The 19,513-nt window shown below is 48.0% G+C and overlaps 1 protein-coding gene across 1 annotated transcript; it reads right to left on the bottom strand.

The window, feature by feature from the left end:
• Positions 1-5,218: 5,218 nt before the first annotated feature.
• On the bottom strand, positions 5,219-16,067 carry ARL6IP5 (ARF like GTPase 6 interacting protein 5). Its single transcript, XM_077276076.1, has 3 exons — positions 15,799-16,067; positions 8,504-8,721; positions 5,219-8,311 (listed from the first exon to the last, which is right to left on the bottom strand). Exons 1-3 carry the CDS (start codon positions 15,972-15,974, stop codon positions 8,139-8,141), a joined length of 567 nt encoding a protein of 188 aa, XP_077132191.1. The 5' UTR covers positions 15,975-16,067; the 3' UTR covers positions 5,219-8,138.
• Between the last annotated feature and the right edge of the window lie 3,446 nt (positions 16,068-19,513).

Below are 19,513 nucleotides of genomic sequence, written 5' to 3'. Positions count from 1 at the left end.
CCGAGAGGAAATCTCCAGGGTGAAGACCTTGCTCAAGGGGTGCCAGTATGATAGGCACACATCCTTGGTTTTTGAGAGGGATTTCGGGAGGTACCGCTCGCCCGACCCTTACAGAAACTGCAGGTTGTCAGTGAATTGTAAGATGGTGAGAGGACTGATTGACAGTACGGGGTCCCTGAACAGATCCAAATCAGGGATCCTGGAGGTGGTCAGATCCTTCTACTTGCACCTCTTGGGGAGGAGGGATCCTGATCGGGATGAGATGTCGGCTTTCCTGACTGAAACCATCCCTGAGCCAGGGGATGACCCCTCTCTTCATGTTTTGGCAGAAGCAATCAGGGAAGAGGAAGTGAGACGGGCGATTGATGGGCTCCGGCCCAAAAAGTCGCCCGGTCCGGATGGCTTAACATCCGAGTTCTACAAGACTTTTAGGGACTCTTTGGTCCCCCTCTTGACTGAGGTTTTTAATGAGTGCCTCTCCTCGGGCATTCTACCCAGTTCAATGAGGAAGTCAGCCCTGATTATCCTGTCAAAGGGTAAAGACTCGTCCCGTATTGAGAATTGGCGTCCCATAGCGCTTCTCAATACGGACCGAAAGGTTCTGGCAAAGGTGCTTTTTAATCGGCTGGTGCAGTTTGCGCCCCGGCTCCTTTCGGGGGCCCAGCACTGCTCTGTTCCAGGCCGCAGTACATTTAGTGCTGTGCTCGGTGTCCGGGAGGCAGTGGAGCAGGGCAGGGCAGGTCACTGGAAGGGGTACTTGCTGTCCTTAGACCAGGCGAAGGCCTTTGACCGGGTTAACCATGAGTACCTCTGGTCCGTCCTTCTGAGGTATGGTCTGCCTGGGAGGTTTGTTGATTGGTTGAGAGTTTTATACAATGGGGCAGAGACTTTTCCGCTCGTGAACGGTTGGGTCGGACACCCTTTTGAGGTGAGGTCTGGTGTCCGCCAGGGCTGTCCTCTGAGCCCGCTGTTATACGTGTTTGCGATCGACCCCCTTTTAAGGAGGGTGGAGCGTGGACCGTTGGTGGGAGTCAGGATGGACCAGGCGAAGCCAGAGGCCGCCTTGAGGGTAGTGGCGTACGCTGATGATGTTTCCCTTTTTGTATCCTCGAGAGAGGAGGCAGATTGGGTGATGTCTGAGGTTGAACGCTACTCGGTGGCATCCGGTTCCATGATCAACCGGGACAAGTGTGAGAGTCTCTGGCTGGGAGGGGGAGATCCAAGTTTTGATCTCCCGGACACCCTTCCAGGGCCTCAGGCCACAGCAAAAATATTAGGCATCAGTTTCGGCCCGGGGGACTATCCCCAGCAAAACTGGGAGGGCAGACTTAAGATTGCCGCCCAGAAGGTGGATCAGTGGAAGGGTTGGTCTTTGACCCTAAGGGAAAGGGTTAGTCTTGCCAAGGGCTATTTGCTTCCTTTGCTAATATATTTGGGCAGCGTCTGCATCTTGCCAGAGCCTCTTTGGACACGGGTCTACAGCCTGTTTTTCCAATTGTTATGGGGAAATAGGCTGAACCTAATCAAGAGGGAGGTCACGTACCGCACGAGGAGACTAGGAGGGTTGGGTATGGTCAACCCAGTGGTGTTTCTAGTAAACACCTTTCTTAAGGCAAACATCGCCAACCTCTGGTCAGAGAGGGCTCCTCTGTGGGTATTCTCCTGTAGGGGGTGGTTTCGGCCTTTCTTCCAGGAATGGGAGACAGGAGGGCAGGTAAAGGACCTTCGAACACCTCATGGGCATCTTCCGGCTTATGCTACCCCGGTTCTGAAGGTGATCCGTCGGTGGGGTCTGGGAGTGTGGGAGATCAGGACCATGTCGAGAAGGTTACTTGACAATAGGGTCCTGTTGACCCACTTTCAGAAGCCCCTGGCGCTCAGGGATTGCCCAAGCTGGGATCTGGAGGTAGGGCTCGGGTTATTGAACTCTAAGCGGATCCCCTTGAAGTTTTGGGACTTGGCTTGGCGCTGCTTCCATGGGAAGCTGTATGTGAGGGACAACCTGAAGTGCAGATGCTCTGATGACCGGGATTGTCCCCGCGAAGAGTGTGGCGGTATGCTTGAAAGCATGGAGCATTTCCTGCTTCGGTGTCCCTTTAATACAGAGGTCTACAGCAGGGTGGGTGCTTCCATTGGCTGGCCTAGGCTGGCAGGCCTTTCCTATGCGGAGTGGGCCTATGGGGCATTCAGGTCCCTTGGTGGCCGGGATCGGGGCACTGTTTTCTTAGTTAGTTTAGTAACTAGGTTCCACACGTGGAATGCACGGTGTCTAGTGTCTACTCAGCGGAAAGTCCTCCCCAGGGAAGAGGTGATTAGGAACATCCTGGGTGACCTGGCAAAAGTGCGCTTGCTGGAGTTTGAGAGGCTGGGTGCAGGGAGGGCCTCTCTTCTTTGGAGGGGTTTCTCCTTTAATGTGCCCTAGGGAGAGTTAGGTTCTGTGTGCCTGTGATAGGGTTGAGTTAGTCTTTTTTATCTTTTTATCTTTATTTTGTAGGGTCAGATAGATGTGTAGGGACAGATAGGGACAGTCTTTAGGGACAGGTAGTTAGTATTAGGTTGGTAGTGAGGGTCAGTGAGGGACAGGTAGGGGCAGGTAGGGAGAGATTGGTAGGGCTATAGGGACAGGATTTTCTCTTTTGTGTTGTTAGGGAGGGTCAGGGTGATGTGCGGTAGATTAGGGTGAGAGCCTCTATGGTCTCCAGTTCCTGGTGGTGGGCTGTAACCCTCACTTATAGATTTTTGTTTTGTAATTGGTAACCCGGGTATAGGGCTTGCAAGCATTGAACTTGGGCCTGTTCTTTGGTCATGGTTATGGTGTGTACTGGTTATTATTATGTTATTATTGATTATATGTTATTATAAGGTTGTATATATGTTACATGTGTACTATGATGCGTGTAGGGGGGGATTTAGTTTAGGTGGGGTGGGGGGTTTCTTGGGGGGTGGGGGGATGGGTTTTGGAGAATGGACGTCCGGCGGGATGCCAAGAAGAGGAAAAAAGGGCCATAAACTTCTGTGGACCTTGTTGTATAGTGAAGGCCACAAACTTTCGTGGGACCTTGTGTGATAGGCCACAAACTCTCGTGGGACCTTGTGTGATAGGCCACAAACTCTCGTGGGACCTGGTGTGATAGGCCACAAACTTTCGTGGGACCTTTGGGGGAATGGTGGTGGTTTAGTTTAGGAGGTAAAAAAAAAAAAAAAAATAATATATGATTAAGTTTTGGCCAGGTGGCCTATTTGCTTTCTTTAGGGCAGTTGGCCGACTTTTGTTTATTTTTCTAGGGATGAATGCATGGGTATGTGTGTATGAGGGAAAAAGGTACAAGGGGAGAGGAAAAAGGATATAGGTTGAGGTCTCTTCCCTTGCTGGGGGTATTAATGAAATGGAGGAACATTTTGTTTGTATAAATATGCTGGACATTGGACTTTTGGGGACTGTGAATAATTTGTTTTGTTATTGAGTTTGTCTGTAAGCTTTGCCTGTAAGTTTTGTTTTGTACTTTTATAATAAAAAAGAGATACAGGATGTAACTCAGGATCAGTAATGTAATGTACACAGTGACTGCACCAGCAGAATAGTGAGTGCAGCTCTGGAGTATAATACAGGATGTAACTCAGGATCAGTAATGTAATGTATGTACACAGTGACTGCACCAGCAGAATAGTGAGTGCAGCTCTGGAGTATAATACAGGATGTAGCTCAGGATCAGTAATGTATGTACACAGTGACTGCACCAGCAGAATAGTGAGTGCAGCTCTGGGGTAGAATACAGGAGGTAACTCAGGATCAGTAATGTATGTACACAGTGACTGCACCAGCAGAATAGTGAGCGCAGCTCTGGGGTATAATACAGGATGTAACTCAGGATCAGTAATGTAATGTATGTACACAGTGACTGCACCAGCAGAATAGTGAGTGCAGCTCTGGGGTATAATACAGGATGTAACACAGGATCAGTAATGTATGTACACAGTGACTGCACCAGCAGAATACTGAGTGCAGCTCTAGGGTATAATACAGGAGGTAACTCAGGATCAGTAATGTAATGTACACAGTGACTGCACCAGCAGAATAGTGAGTGCAGCTCTGGAGTATAATACAGGATGTAGCTCAGGATCAGTAATGTATGTACACAGTGACTGCACCAGCAGAATAGTGAGTGCAGCTCTGGGGTAGAATACAGGAGGTAACTCAGGATCAGTAATGTATGTACACAGTGACTGCACCAGCAGAATAGTGAGCGCAGCTCTGGGGTATAATACAGGATGTAACTCAGGATCAGTAATGTAATGTATGTACACAGTGACTGCACCAGCAGAATAGTGAGTGCAGCTCTGGAGTATAATACAGGATGTAACTCAGGATCAGTAATGTAATATATTTACACAGTGACTGCACCAGCAGAATAGAGAGTGCAGCTCTGGAGTATAATACAGGCGGTAACTCAGGATCAGTAATGTAATGTATGTACACAGTGACTGCACCAGCAGAATAGTGAGTGCAGCTCTGGAGTATAATACAGGATGTACCTCAGGATCAGTAATGTAATGTATGTACACAGTGACTGCATCAGCAGAATAGTGAGTGCAGCTCTGGAGTATAATACAGGATGTAAATCAGGATCAGTAATGTAATGTATGTACACAGTGACTGCACCAGCAGAATAGTGAGTGCAGCTCTGGGGTAGAAAACAGGAGGTAACTCAGGATCAGTAATGTAATGTATGTACACTGACTGCACCAGCAGAATAGTGAGTGCAGCTCTGGAGGATAACATAGGATCAGCACAGGATAAATGATATAGCGTGACCTGCGAAGTTATTTCAAACCTTTTATTTATTGTTATGGAATATGGCTTCAGGGTAAATCAGAGACTGGTCGGTCAAGTTACACTTTTCTGTTTGTGTAGTACCAGAAGCCTCAGTGTATCCCACATAGAATGAAAATCCTTTGTGACAAATTTCTTTATTGTTCTTACTTAAGATAAGCCAGTGCCTAAAGGTAGAGAAATCAATCAGTGCTGCCCTCGAATACCAAAGTGACAGTTGTCGTTGTTGGGGTACGGCCCCTATAGACGGCGGTCGTTCTCAGTGTCCTCGGGCAGGTGAGGGGCGTTATAGAGCGCAGCTCAGGAGGGGCCTCCGATGAACGCCGCCATAGAGACATACGTCAGCTACTGACTACAGCATTATAAAAAGAAAATAAACACCAAATATTCCACTTTTTGTCAGCTTTCAGTTTATTGTTAAGTTGCTTCTCGTTTCCCAAGCTTCCATACACGTGTGACATATTGCACTGATACTAGACCTTACACATGCATCGCAGATAGAAGTTCTGGCTTTTCTCGTTGCCATCGAGTCAGTAACGCCTCGGCCCTAGCTAATACTACAAGACCATATTATGTACAGCAGAAGTGTGTAATATTAAGAAGAAAGTCCCTTATAAGAAAATCATTAGGAGCAAGCCACTGAAGTCTTAAAGGAGCGGTCCAAGATTTTGAAAAAAAAAAAAAAAAAAAGTGTCAGTTTCTTAGGATTTCCCAGCTCCATACATCACATAGTGGTTGTGAGTGGTACTACAAGCATACTGATACAATGAATGGGTGGGAGCTCGCAGTACCCAGCAGCTTTGATCAATGAGTTTGTCAGGAGCCTGGCATACATGGATCCGCTACCGCCGACCTATCGGTATTTATTTTTTTTGCAGCCTGCCTAGTTTGGAGACGCTTCCACCCACTCCCCGCTGCTCAAGAAGATGTTCTGAGGGGGAAAAAGGAAAATAGTGAGTGGCTTTTGCAGCAGCTCTCCGCCCCTGAATAACAAGAAGGGGCTTCCAAGGACGGGGAACGTGCTCCAATTTCAGATTTTGCAGTGGTGAAGCCGGAATGATGACAGTAAAAAAAAGCAAATAAATAAGTCTCAATGGCTCACTGTTACACATGGCCAAGATATAGAGGGAGATCCTCCTGGGACGGCCAGCGGAGAGGACCGCCCACGAGGATCAGCATTTGTTTAGGCATTGCTGTATTCATCAGGTTAGTGGTCCTTGGAGGATTTTAAGTGACAAGTGAGGTCCGGAAACGTAGATTAGACTAATGTGGAGCAAAAGCAGAGAGGTAGCATAAACGCAGACAATGGAGAAGCCATGGTTACTAGAGAAGCTTTCGTTTTTTTTCCTATTGCTTGTAGGTAAAGTGTCAAATGAACTAAAAGACTTACAGATCGAAATCCCATAGTTGTCTGTCCTAACCAAAAGTTTCCCTCAACTATAAGTCTCACCCCTCTCTACCACCCCTATGGGAGCAGGAATGGCGACCAAGTAAATACAGAAAGGCCATTTCCTAGTTATTGCAGTAGTCTTCAAATCTTAAAGGGGTTGTCCATTGCCTAAATTCTTTAGGCAATTCTTTACGTTGTGGACAATTCCTTTAACAATGGAAAAAAAATAAATAAATAAACTAAAAAAAGGACACCATTCTCACCCTCAGAATCCAGCCTATGCTCCAAGCATTTCCAATAAACCAGAAGAGATGAGGTCCTCACCACCAGTGACTCGAGGGCCGAGGCCAGGGAGTAATTGTGGCATTATCATCTTGCCCGAACCGATGGCTCCCTTCTGTGAAGTTTTACAGAAGAACATTAAACTCCTTTAAAACATTACTTTTTTTGGACAAAGTGACCCCCTTGAAGGTCATCTCTCCACGGCGCTACAGAATGGCCGCTGCTCCACCATTAGCGGGGAGGAACGAGACTTCCAACATTGGAATAATTAGTCGGACGGCCCGGTTTTATTTTCTATACACTTTTACAGAACCTACAATCATCAGCCAGGGAAGGAGCGAGTTTTATTACGGCAGCGGCCCCCCAAGACGCCAGTCATGCTTTGCCAATCCCCAGGTTGTCAGAGCATGCTGAGACTTACAGTTCCCCACTGCTGGAGAATCAGAAGTCTGAGAGGACTACCCCCCCCCCGCCATATTTACTGCAAAGAGAAAAAAAATAAGTGGCTAAAACTCAGATTGCTGGTTTCTATAGGACGTAAGGTTTTTGCATAGACTATGCCCTTTATTCATGTACAAAAATTGCAGGAAAATATATATTAGGATAAATAGAATTAGAAATAAAATATAATATATGAAACAAAAAGAACGATAAATATGTAGGGCAAAGAATACTCGTCAGATTGGAAGAAAAAAAAAGGAATGGCAGCTTTTTAATACGGGTGTCAGTTCCTCATCGTTGCGAGCCGTCCCTCGCGCAGATCATCTTCCCTATCAGGTTCCCTTAAAGGGTAAGCCGCCATCTTGCAACCTGTCGATTTAGATATAACGGCGGTGGCGCTCTGTCCAGAGGGAACATTTACAGAGTCGTCAGCTCCGTTCCTAGAGGGTTTTATGGAATTGCTTTTCATGCGTCAGTACTAGTGATGAGCGTGCGTGCTGACATAAGGTGTTATCTGCGCATGCTCAGGTGCTAACCGGCGGGCTCGAAAAACAGGTTAGAGTCCCTGCGGCTATTCGACAGCTGAAACACAAGCAAGGATGCTTGCTTGTTTGTTAGGCAATCCCTGCATTGTGTTGCAGCTGCCCCCTACACACACACACAACTGAAACAGAAAGAATGTTGTAAAGGGGCAAGACGAACCCCCCCCCCCCAAAAAAAACCCCAAAACTGAGTATTAAAATATAGGACCCCCCTACAAAGATGGGCATTCCTCTATACCTGCAAAATTAACACTTCCATGACCTGATAATACTTTTTTTTGGAGGTGTAAAGATGAGGGTTGGTGGGGGACACTTGACTGAGTGGAGTGGTCCTCCCTATATCTCTAAGACCACACAAGAGGATGTTCCATTAGGTTCTACTATAAGATGCTGGAAAAAAAAAAAAAGCAGCTGGCCCCATTGTAGAGACAGTTGTGAGGTTACCACATCTCACACAGAAAAAAAAAAAAAAAAATTAGGTCTCTGTGTCGGACCGATGGGATTGGGGGGGGGGGGGGGGGGGGGGAGGGGTAGGAAAGATGGCAGTGAGGTGCTGCCCCCTATACACACACAACTGAAACAAAGATAACCTCAGATGGTACATGACGGAGGAGCGCGGGGTCTGTGGGGTGAGGTCGGGGGTCGCTCGTGCTCATTCCTTCGCTTTATTAAGGACGGCAGCTATTTTTGCAAAGTTTTCCTCCTGCTGTTCCAGGGCGTCCAGTACAATCCCCATCGGAGTCTTCTTTAAGCCGACGCTTTCGATCTTGTTCTCCACCTTGTTCTTGACGTTGCGGAGTCTCAGAGATGCGTGGATGAACATCACTAGAGGGCGGAAAGAGGAGGAAGAGGTTAAGCGGTTGCCTAAACCGCAGCCAGCATGAATCAGGGGTCAGCGGCACTTTACGTTACGTTTCTCTATATCCATCGGCCATTATGGAAAAATACAATAAAAATATATATATATATATATATATATATATATATATATAAATAAATTAATCCCCTACGACTTACATAAAAGTGGGAACGTAATGCCAAACATGAACACCATCACTCCTCCGAACATGGAGATGACGAAGTAGCTGGACAGCATGATGGACATGATGAAAAGAGTGGGGTACTGCTTCTTAAATTTACGGACAACATCCTTATTGTGCGACGTCCAAACGAACCCCAGGAAGACCAGGACCACGATGGTGGCGCCCAGGAGCATGTTGAGAGGACTTAGAAACCTAAGGAAAAAAACATAAGAGAAAATGTAAAACCGGAAGGAAATTTATAGTGGAGGATCACCCATAGTTTATGACATGTGCTCAAAAATCCCATTAATCCACTTTCTTTTTGCCCTGCGCAACCCGACTCCCCTGTGCCAGAGGCGCGCCGCTGTACGAAACCCCGCTCCCCTGTGCCACAGAGGCGCGTCGCCCCCTGCGCAACCCGATGAGAGAGAGAGAGAGAGAGAGAGAGAGAGAGAGAGAGAGAGAGAGAGAGAGAGAGAGAGAGAGAGAGAGAGAGAGAGAGAGAGAGAGAGAGAGAGAGAGAGAGAGAGAGAGAGAGAGACACACGTCGCCCTGCGCCACCCGACTCCCCTGTGCCGCAGAGAGAGGCACGCCGCCCTGTGCCACCCGACTCCCCTGTGCCGCAGAGAGAGGCACGCCGCCCTGTGCCACCTGACTCCCCTGTGCCACAGAGAAAGGCGCATGGTCATGCGTCACAGGACTCCCCTGTGCCACAAAGAGGAGCGCTGCTGTGCCCAACCCCGTTCCCCTGTGCCACAGTTAGGCGCACCTCCCTGCACAACCCGACTCCCCTCCGCCATAGAGGCACGCTGCGATTCCCGAACTTTATAAGCACTTCGTACTACAGATTCTTTAGTGGTTTTGGACCAGACGGCCTAAATCTTTACTGTTCGTGTGTATCAATAAGCCATGGGTGCCCCATCGCCGGATCACTGGTCGTTCTTCCTCGTCTTCTCATGATATTTCCCTCCACACGAGACAGGCGGTGTTACAGATAAAAGGATGCCGACAATGGCCCAAATGTGATGTCTAGATGACTGTCACTCGTCTCTTTACCCGATTTCCCACTTCCAGACCCTCAACATCAAAGACTGTCCACTCGCTCCCTGTATGTCCCAGCACGGAGCGGTTTTAATGTTCTGCCTGATCAGTGGATTATATACAGGTCCTTCTCAAAAAATTAGCATATAGTGTTACATTTCATTATTTACCATAATGTAATGATTACAATTAAACTTTCATATATTATAGATTCATTATCCACCAACTGAAATTTGTCAGGTCTTTTATTGTTTTAATACTGATGATTTTGGCCTACAACTCCTGATAACCCAAAAAACCTGTCTCAATAAATTAGCATATCAAGAAAAGGTTCTCTAAACGACCTATTACCCTAATCTTCTGAATCAACTAATTAACTCTAAACACATGCAAAAGATACCTGAGGCTTTTAAAAACTCCCTGCCTGGTTCATTACTCAAAACCCCCATCATGGGTAAGACTAGCGACCTGACAGATGTCAAGAAGGCCATCATTGACACCCTCAAGCAAGAGGGTAAGACCCAGAAAGAAATTTCTCAACAAATAGGCTGTTCCCAGAGTGCTGTATCAAGGCACCTCAATGGTAAGTCTGTTGGAAGGAAACAATGTGGCAGAAAACGCTGTACAACGAGAAGAGGTGACCGGACCCTGAGGAAGCAGTGGACTGAGTCTGGTGTGGAAACATCCAGAGCCACCGTCCACAGGCGTGTGCAGGAAATGGGCTACAGGTGCCGCATTCCCCAGGTAAAGCCACTTTTGAACCATAAACAGCGGCAGAAGCGCCTGACCTGGGCTACAGAGAAGCAGCACTGGACTGTTGCTAAGTGGTCCCAAGTACTTTTTTCTGATGAAAGCAAATTTTGCATGTCATTCAAGGTGCCAGAGTCTGGAGGAAGACTGGGGAGAAGGAAATGCCAAAATGCCTGAAGTCCAGTGTCAAGTACCCACAGTCAGTGATGGTGTGGGGTGCCATGTCAGCTGCTGGTGTTGGTCCACTGTGTTTCATCAAGGGCAGGGTCAATGCAGCTAGCTATCAGGAGATTTTGGAGCCCTTCATGCTTCCATCGGCTGAAATGCTTTATGGAGATGAAGATTTCATTTTTCAGCACGACCTGGCACCTGCTCACAGTGCCAAAACCACTGGTAAATGGTTTACTGACCATGGTATTACTGTGCTCAATTGGCCTGCCAACTCTCCTGACCTGAACCCCATAGAGAATCTGTGGGATATTGTGAAGAGAAAGTTGAGAGACGCAAGACCCAACACTCTGGATGAGCTTAAGGCCGCTATTGAAGCATCCTGGGCCTCCATAACATCTCAGCAGTGTCACAGGCTGATTGCCTCTATGCCACGCCGCATTGAAGCAGTCATTTCTGCCAAAGGATTCCCGACCAAGTATTGAGTGCATAACTGAACATTATTATTTGATGGTTTTTTTGTTTGTTATTAAAAAACACTTTTATTTGATTGGACGGGTGAAATATGCTAATTTATTGAGACAGGTTTTTTGGGTTATCAGGAGTTGTATGCCAAAATCATCAGTATTAAAACAATAAAAGACCTGACAAATTTCAGTTGGTGGATAATGAATCTATAATATATGAAAGTTTAATTGTAATCATTACATTATGGTAAATAATGAAATTTAACACTATATGCTAATTTTTTGAGAAGGACCTGTACATATAAAAACGATGGACTATATCAGACGTGCAGCCGTTCCCAGGATCCCTCTTTACATTACACCGGCCTCCACCTGCTCCGCTCACTCCATCATTACTTGGCCGCCTTCCTCCACCGGCAGTGAGCAGCAGATCTGAGGTTGGACGTAATAAGCACCGAGCTAAATATAGCTGACAAATAGCTTCTTATAACGGCCTGGAAAAAGTGAATATCATCGAGGCCGCAGGAACAGAAAGTTACCAGATGTGCGCTCACACGGCCAACACCCAAAAGTGAGGAGGGGAAAGCCGCGCAAGAGTTGGCGCCGCGCAAGAGCCGGCACATGAAATTCAGTATGGCCGTGATCTCCCAATAAAACTGCAACGCTCCGTATGGCAAAAAATAACCGCGTACATGTGGATTTACAGTCTGGGTCCTTGTCCACAGCTGAATTCACAATTCGAAAGGCTTCAGAGCTAAAATCTCTCTGCATCCAGCAGGTAGGATAAGGTTAGGAGGCCATGGACAGTCAATGCGGACGTTGGACCAAGCCCTTGCGAATCCTCCTGCTCAACTCTTTACGTTAGGCACCAAGTGTCCCAGCTATGCCATCAGGGTAGGGGGTAACTGCAAACTTGCTGACTGTTTTCAATGATGACCCACAGTTATGCCGATCCTCCTACCAATCCCAAAGTCCCCTGTATGAATGGAGCAGTAGTGAGCATGTGCGACCATCACTCCTACAGCCAGTGAATTGAGAAGTGGTCGCACATGCTCACTACAACCCTCTACAGATTTGAGCCCCCCATTCTCAGCATTAGTGGAGGTCTCAGAGTTTTGACTCCCACTAATCATACAATTATCATTATGTATCCTGTGGATTGGGGATATGATTTTTTTTTGGACAACCCCTTTAAGTTGAACAGATCTGTAATAACACAGACCTACTCACTCCCTTTAAGGACCAGATTTTTTTCCCTTAAGCCTTTCCTGTAAATATTAGGGAGGCTGGCAGGAATACGGTGCTATATTTGCCTCCCCGGGGATGACCCTCTAAGCTTTACACCACGGATTAGGAAGGTCACCAGGGATCACGAGTGGCATGAAAGGATTCCCGGGCTTCGCCAATCACTAATGATTGCATCCGTTTCCAAGATCCTGGAGGAAAACTTAAGTAAAAAGAAGCGAGACGCCCTGACAACGCACATACTGACATTAAACAAGGCCGTAAGCATCGGACCCTGGCACTGCTGAGGGTCAGTGATAGGGCACAGAAGGGGATATTTCAGGGGGTGATGAGTGGACACTAATAAGGTGATAAATGGCAGCAGGGGCACTGCAAGGCCTGAATATAGAATAATATCCAGGGATTTATTATCCTGCTACAAATAACCTCTGATTATATGCCATGGGGCATCGCAGAGCAGTGTCAGCCCATAATCTGCCCAGGGTCCAAATCTAAACATTACCAAATGCACAAAGCTGGTTGACATCAAAGCCCCCATATAACACTGCTTGGAGCAGACAGTGGCACCAGCTGTCCCTCACTGGAGCACCCATGCGGCTGTCCCATATAAACTACCGCCTATCGAACAGCATGTGCCACCTTAGAGCAGTGTCCGTAGAGTCACGCCAATACATAGTAGTGCCCGATTAGAGGGGTTTTATAGGACTGTCTCCAAGAAAGTCTCATGTCCAAGACCCCCATAATTAGCACTTTATGATGCCCTTTATTCAAATGAATGGGCTGAACTGTAGCACCCAGGCACTGATATTTACGGGAACTGCACTGTCTCGATAAAACAACAGGGGGGGGGGGGGGGGGGCTTCTTTACGGTGACCACTGAGGGTCCTAGAATCAGTTCCCCTCGATTGTTAAGATAGGGCATTAATAGGAAATGCTTTAAACCCCATTAAAGGGAACCTGTCAGCAGAATTGTGCTCAGTAACCTACACACAATGTCAGGTCGGCGCCGTTATACTGATTACAACAATACCTTGGTTGCTGAAATCTGTCTTGTGGTTGTTTAATTTTTATTTTCAGATTATGATATACGGGTGCTCCGGGGAGGGGCTGTGGGGGGCTTCTTGTGGTGCTCTGATTATATATGCATCTGTATAGCTTATGATAGGTCACTGATCCCTCCGTGACCTGCCCCCTAGTTTACATAATGAATATTCTATGTATTGGGAAAAAACAAACAAACAAACAAAAAAAAGAAACAGAAAAAAAAACACCTTCAGCTGGCAGGTGCCAAGGCTGCAGCATGATCGCGTGTATAAAGTGCATTAAAAATGTTTTATCACAGACAAATGCTAATGCGCAGGAGCAGCCCGTGCCATTTTGAGACAGAATTTTTTTAAAATTTTTTCTTAATAAATTTATATCAGCAAATAAAAAAAAATGGAATGCGCTTTATACACGCGATCATGCAACAGCGCAGGCGCCCGAATGTGATTTTTTTAATACATATAATAATCGGTATGTAAAATAGGGGGCAGATCAGTGACCTATTAGAAGTCATACAGATGAATACCTAATCAGAAGACCCCCCCACACACACACAGGCCGCCCAGGAGCACGAGCGTATCATTAGCTAAAAATAAAGATTAAACAACAACAACCACAAGACAGATTTCATCACTAGGTATCATATCTCACAAAGGGAGGTGCCACTGAAGGTAACAAAAACCAGTAAATACATGATCATGAGCCAGATTATATATATATATATATCTCTCAAAGTGATTGAATAGCCTGGCACAAAGACAAATCCACTTTAGCTACAAGTGATCAGTGAGACAAAAGAGATTTATGCAGCCAGCAACTAAACATAAGAATTACAGAACTACCTGGAGATCAGTGAAGATAAGACAAGAGGCGGCTCCCCACCCCAATGCGCGTTTCACCGTTGGCTTCTTCCGGAGAAAAACCACATAAAATATGCTGCAAGCTGAGTGCAACCAACAAGTTTCCCATTCATTTAAGTAAGAAAAATGCGCGAAAAAAAACAAACCATGATAAAGTGTTAGAGAAAGTGTCATGGCAATTCTTTGTTGTGTTTTACATGCATAAATCCAACGTTTTTGCAAGATATTTGAGTGGAAACAGACAAAAAAATAAAATATACACCTTACGCTACATTCCATGTTGGAAGCAGAAAAAAAAGAAGGGATTTTTTTTACAATGTGGATTTTTCAGCCACAATAATTCAAATAAAAGCCCCTCAGTGTGAACATAACCAGCTCCTGTTTTAATAAGCCTGTTTTTTTTTTCTCCAAGTTGAAAAAGGTGCAACATATCACTTCTTTGCCTTGGGGGGGGGGGGGGGGGGGGGAAAAGGAAAACAAACAAAAAAAAAAAGATGGGGAGAATTATGTCTCCCGGCACAGACTCCCCTCCATTGGTCAGAGCTGCGCTGAAGAAGCCTTTATGTCTCCCGGCACAGACTCCCCTCCCCATTGGTCAGAGTTGTGCTGAAGAAGCCATTATGTCTCCTGGCACAGACTCCCCTCCCCGCCTCCATTGGTCAGAGCTGCGCTGAAGAACCCATCTGCCTAGTGAGCTGTGTGTTACTCATCCACTTCCTATAGCAGAGGTGCGGTCCTGAGGACTGAGCCTAAAATACCGCAGGCAGAGACTAAATGTCATCTGCCAGCAAGAATCACTGTGTCCCCCCAACCCGGACTGCCGGCTACAGTGGATTGTCTGCAGCAGTCAATGACAGAAAAGACCAAGGACGGCCCAGCTATGAAGCAGACGAGCTTGTGCTAAATCATTTTGATAGGACAAATCGGGTCATAAATGAAAAACCCCTTCAAAATCTACTGCAAATTATTGACAGTCATCCATCCATCCAGCCTGACCGACTGCTGCAGCTTGTTCTGAGCAATGTGAGATCTCAGCAGGGAGGAGGGACACTGAGGAGCAATCAGGCTAGAGAAACGGAGAATGGGGTAAACTTTCTCACAGAATGTAGTCAGCCATTCTGACGCTACCATCAAAGTAAATATACCTGCTTCATCAGGTCTAAGATTTGTTTAGTAACATATTTGCTTTAAAACCTCATCGCCTCTTACAAACCGGACCTGCTGTGGGTTTCTGATTTCGAAGTCAGCAGTCTCGTAGGTAAGGAGACCCCGCGGCCGCTCCGGACAGGGCAGGCAGTACGGAGACCGTCAATGTCGGACAAGTAAAATCGGCCTTAAAGGAACCTTACACATTTCCAGACAAACTACCACGAATAGTTAATGGTGTGGCCTGGGGACGGGGCGACTAGTCGCACTGCGCCATGTTACTTGCCCCTGGCACAGGGGGGCGCTATGGGACTTTTTCAGGCACGCACACCTGAGACCTGTCGTTCCTGTCCCCCGCGGATATGGGACACGTCCATACAGGCTGCGGCTGATGCTGCCAGGTGTCCGAAAGCAAAAAACCTAAAAAAGAGGTCCCATATGGTGCCTCACCCACTACCTGGCTGTGGTGTAGAACCACAAGTGCCAGCATGCCCTCACCAGGTGGAGGACCACAGCTGTGCTCTGTCACCCCCCATCCTCCCTCCAGGCGCAGCATCATTCCCACTCACCCCACCAGGCAGACGACGGCCGCCGCCAGCGCCAGGTAGTTGGTCTGGTAGTACAGCAGATTGCTGACCACTCGGTTGTTCCATCTGGAGATGTCCTGGAAGTCCGGTCGGCTGAAGCGGTCGGAGCCGGGGAAGAAGTCGTCCCAGGGCCGCAGCGGCGCTACCTGCACGTCCATGATCCTTCCCTGCAGCCTGCAAACCTCAGACAGAGACCGCGCATGCGCCTCAATCTTCTGCAGCCCTGAAGACGTCACCGCCAGCTCAAGAGCGCATGCGCTGAATGTTTTCCTCGACTCAGTTTTAAAGTCGGACAAACACTAGAGGGCGCCGTGACACGTGGTTAAAGTCGCCATGTTGTGGTTGGCAAAGGAATGGAAATGGAATCGTAGTAATAAAAACGGAGTGTTGCCGGTCATAATGCAGCCAGTGATAATAAGCAAATATTATCAAATAATAAGCAAATAGAGGGACTCTCTTACCGGCACTAATACAGGGGGCACTGTGACCGACCGTGATATAGGGGGCACGGTGACTGGCCCTAATATAGGGGGCACTGTGATCGGCACTAACATAGGGGGCACTGTGATCGTTACTAATATAGGGGGCACTGTGATCGTTACTAATATAGGGGGCACTGTGACTGGCACTAATATAGGGGGCACTGTGACCGACTCTAATATAGGGGGCACTGTGACCGGCACTAATATAGGGGGCACTGTGACCGACTCTAATATAGGGGGCACTGTGATCGGCACTAATATAGGGGGCACTGTGATCGGCACTAATATAGGGGGCACTGTGACCGGCACTAATATAGGGGGCACTGTGACTGGCACTAATATAGGGGGCACTGTGAGTGGCACTAATATAGGGGGCACTGTGACTGGCACTAATATAGGGGGCACTGTGACTGGCACTAATATAGGGGGCACTGTGACCGACTCTAATATAGGGGGCACTGTGATCGGCACTAATATAGGGGGCACTGTGACCGACTCTAATATAGGGGGCACTGTGATCGGCACTAATATAGGGGGCACTGTGACTGGCACTAATATAGGGGGCACTGTGACTGGCACTAATATAGGGGGCACTGTGACCGGCACTAATATAGGGGGCACTGTGACCGGCACTAATATAGGGGGCACTGTGACCGACTCTAATATAGGGGGCACTGTGACTGGCACTAATATAGGGGGCACTGTGAGTGGCACTAATATAGGGGGCACTGTGACTGGCACTAATATAGGAGGCACTGTGAGTGGCACTAATATAGGGGGCACTGTGACTGGCACTAATATAGGGGGCACTGTGACTGGCACTAATATAGGGGGCACTGTGATTGGCACTAATATAGGGGGCACTGTGACTGGCACTAATATAGGGGGCACTGTGACTGGCACTAATATAGGGGGCACTGTGATTGGCACTAATATAGGGGGCACTGTGAGTGGCACTAATATAGGGGGCACTGTGACCGGCACTAATATAGGGGGCACTGTGATTGGCACTAATATAGGGGGTACTGTGACTGGCACTAATGTAGGGGCACTGTGACTGGCACTAATGTAGGGGGCACTGTGACTGGCACCAATTGAGGGGGCACTGTGACCGGCTCTAATATAGGGGGCACTGTGACCGGCTCTAATATAGGGGGCACTGTGACCGGCACTAATGTAGGGGGCACTGTGACCGGCACTAATATAGGGGGCACTGTGACTGGCACTAATATAGGGGGCACTGTGACCGGCACTAATATAGGGGGCACTGTGACTGGCACTAATATAGGGGGCACTCTGACTGGCACTAATGTAGGGGCACTGTAACTGGCACTAATGTAGGGGGCACTGTGACTGGCACTAACATAGGGGACACTGTGACTGGCACTAATATAGGGGGCACTGTGACTGGCACTAATATAGGGGGCACTGTGACCGGCACTAATATAGGGGGCACTGTGACGGCACTAATATAGGGGGCACTGTGACCGGCACTAATATAGGGGGCACTGTGACCGGCACTAATGTAGGGGGCACTGTGACCGGCTCTAATATAGGGGGCACAGTGACTGGCACTAATGTAGGGGCACTGTGACCGGCACTAATGTAGAGGGCACTGTGACCGGCACTAATGTAGGGGGCACTGTGACCGGCACTAATGTAGGGGGCACTGTGACCGGCACTAATGTAGGGGCACTGTGACCGGCTCTAATATAGGGGGCACTGTGACTGGCACTAATGTAGGGGGCACTGTGACTGGCACTAATATAGGGGGCACTGTGACCGGCACTAATATAGGGGGCACTGTGACCGGCACTAATATAGGGGGCACTGTGACTGGCACTAATATAGGGGGCACTGTGACCGGCTCTAATATAGGGGGCACTGTGACCGGCACTAATGTAGGGGGCACTGTGACTGGCACTAATATAGGGGGCACTGTGACAGGCACTAATATAGGGGGCACTGTGACCGGCACTAATATAGGGGGCACTGTGACTGGCACTAATATAGGGGGCACTGTGACCGGCACTAATATAGGGGGCACTGTGACCGGCACTAATATAGGGGGCACTGTGACTGGCACTAATATAGGGGGCACTGTGACCGGCTCTAATATAGGGGGCACTGTGACCGGCACTAATGTAGGGGGCACTGTGACTGGCACTAATATAGGGGGCACTGTGACAGGCACTAATATAGGGGGCACTGTGACCGGCACTAATATAGGGGGCACTGTGACTGGCACTAATATAGGGGGCACTGTGACCGGCACTAATATAGGGGGCACTGTGACCGGCACTAATATAGGAGGCACTGTGACTGGCACTAATATAGGGGGCACTGTGACCGGCTCTAATATAGGGGGCACTGTGACTGGCACTAATATAGGGGGCACTGTGACTGGCACTAATATAGGGGGCACTGTGACCGGCACTAATGTAGGGGCACTGTGACCGGCACTAATGTAGGGGGCACTGTGACCGGCTCTAATATAGGGGGCACTGTGACCGGCTCTAATATAGGGGGCACTGTGACCGGCTCTAATATAGGGGGCACTGTGACCGGCTCTAATATAGGGGGCACTGTGACCGGCACTAATATAGGGGGCACTGTGACTGGCACTAATATAGGGGGCACTGTGACTGGCACTAATATAGGGGGCACTGTGACTGGCACTAATATAGGGGGCACTGTGACTGGCACTAATATAGGGGGCACTGTGACCGGCACTAATATAGGAGGCACTGTGACTGGCACTAATATAGGGGGCACTGTGACCGGCTCTAATATAGGGGGCACTGTAACCGGCACTATTTTCTCTTTAACCCAGCAGGAGGAGATGCCAGAGAGGGCAGTGAGGGGCATTCAGCAGACCACCCGGGACAGCAGGGCGTACACCCAAATCCGGACTGTCCCGCTGTATCCGAGATGGTTGGGACGCATCCTATGCATTTCTGGGCGCAGTTTTCATGAAATCACAATGGATTTGCTTGGACGGTTAAATTCCGGTTTTTCTGCCGTAAAAACGCTGCTGAAAAAAATGCAGCTTTTATGCTACATGTGAACACGGCCCGAGTGTTATATTTTTAATATTTTTTTTATGGCCTGAATGGAGAGATAAAAATCAGTCCTGCCATTTACAGATCGCCGTGAATAATCTGATCGCTGCATTGTGGCGTTGCTACGACTAGCGGGGAAATGTCCGCGGGATT

The sequence above is a fragment of the Ranitomeya variabilis genome, chromosome 8 (assembly GCF_051348905.1).
Source record: "Ranitomeya variabilis isolate aRanVar5 chromosome 8, aRanVar5.hap1, whole genome shotgun sequence".
NCBI lineage: Eukaryota > Metazoa > Chordata > Amphibia > Anura > Dendrobatidae > Ranitomeya > Ranitomeya variabilis.
The sequence above is the reverse complement of the archived record's forward strand: the minus strand, read 5'-3'. Positions and strand labels throughout refer to the sequence as shown.

Bases quoted from the DNA above. Each gene is read 5' to 3' on its own strand.
- ARL6IP5 (XM_077276076.1), bottom strand. From the start codon at position 15,974: ATGGACGTGCAGGTAGCGCCGCTGCGGCCCTGGGACGACTTCTTCCCC. The intron at 8,722-15,798 runs GTGAGTGGGAAT...TTTTTTCCTTAG, and splicing joins GCCGTCGTCTGCCTGGTGGG to GTTTCTAAGTCCTCTCAACA. The intron at 8,312-8,503 runs GTAAGTCGTAGG...TCCGCCCTCTAG, and splicing joins CATTACGTTCCCACTTTTAT to TGATGTTCATCCACGCATCT.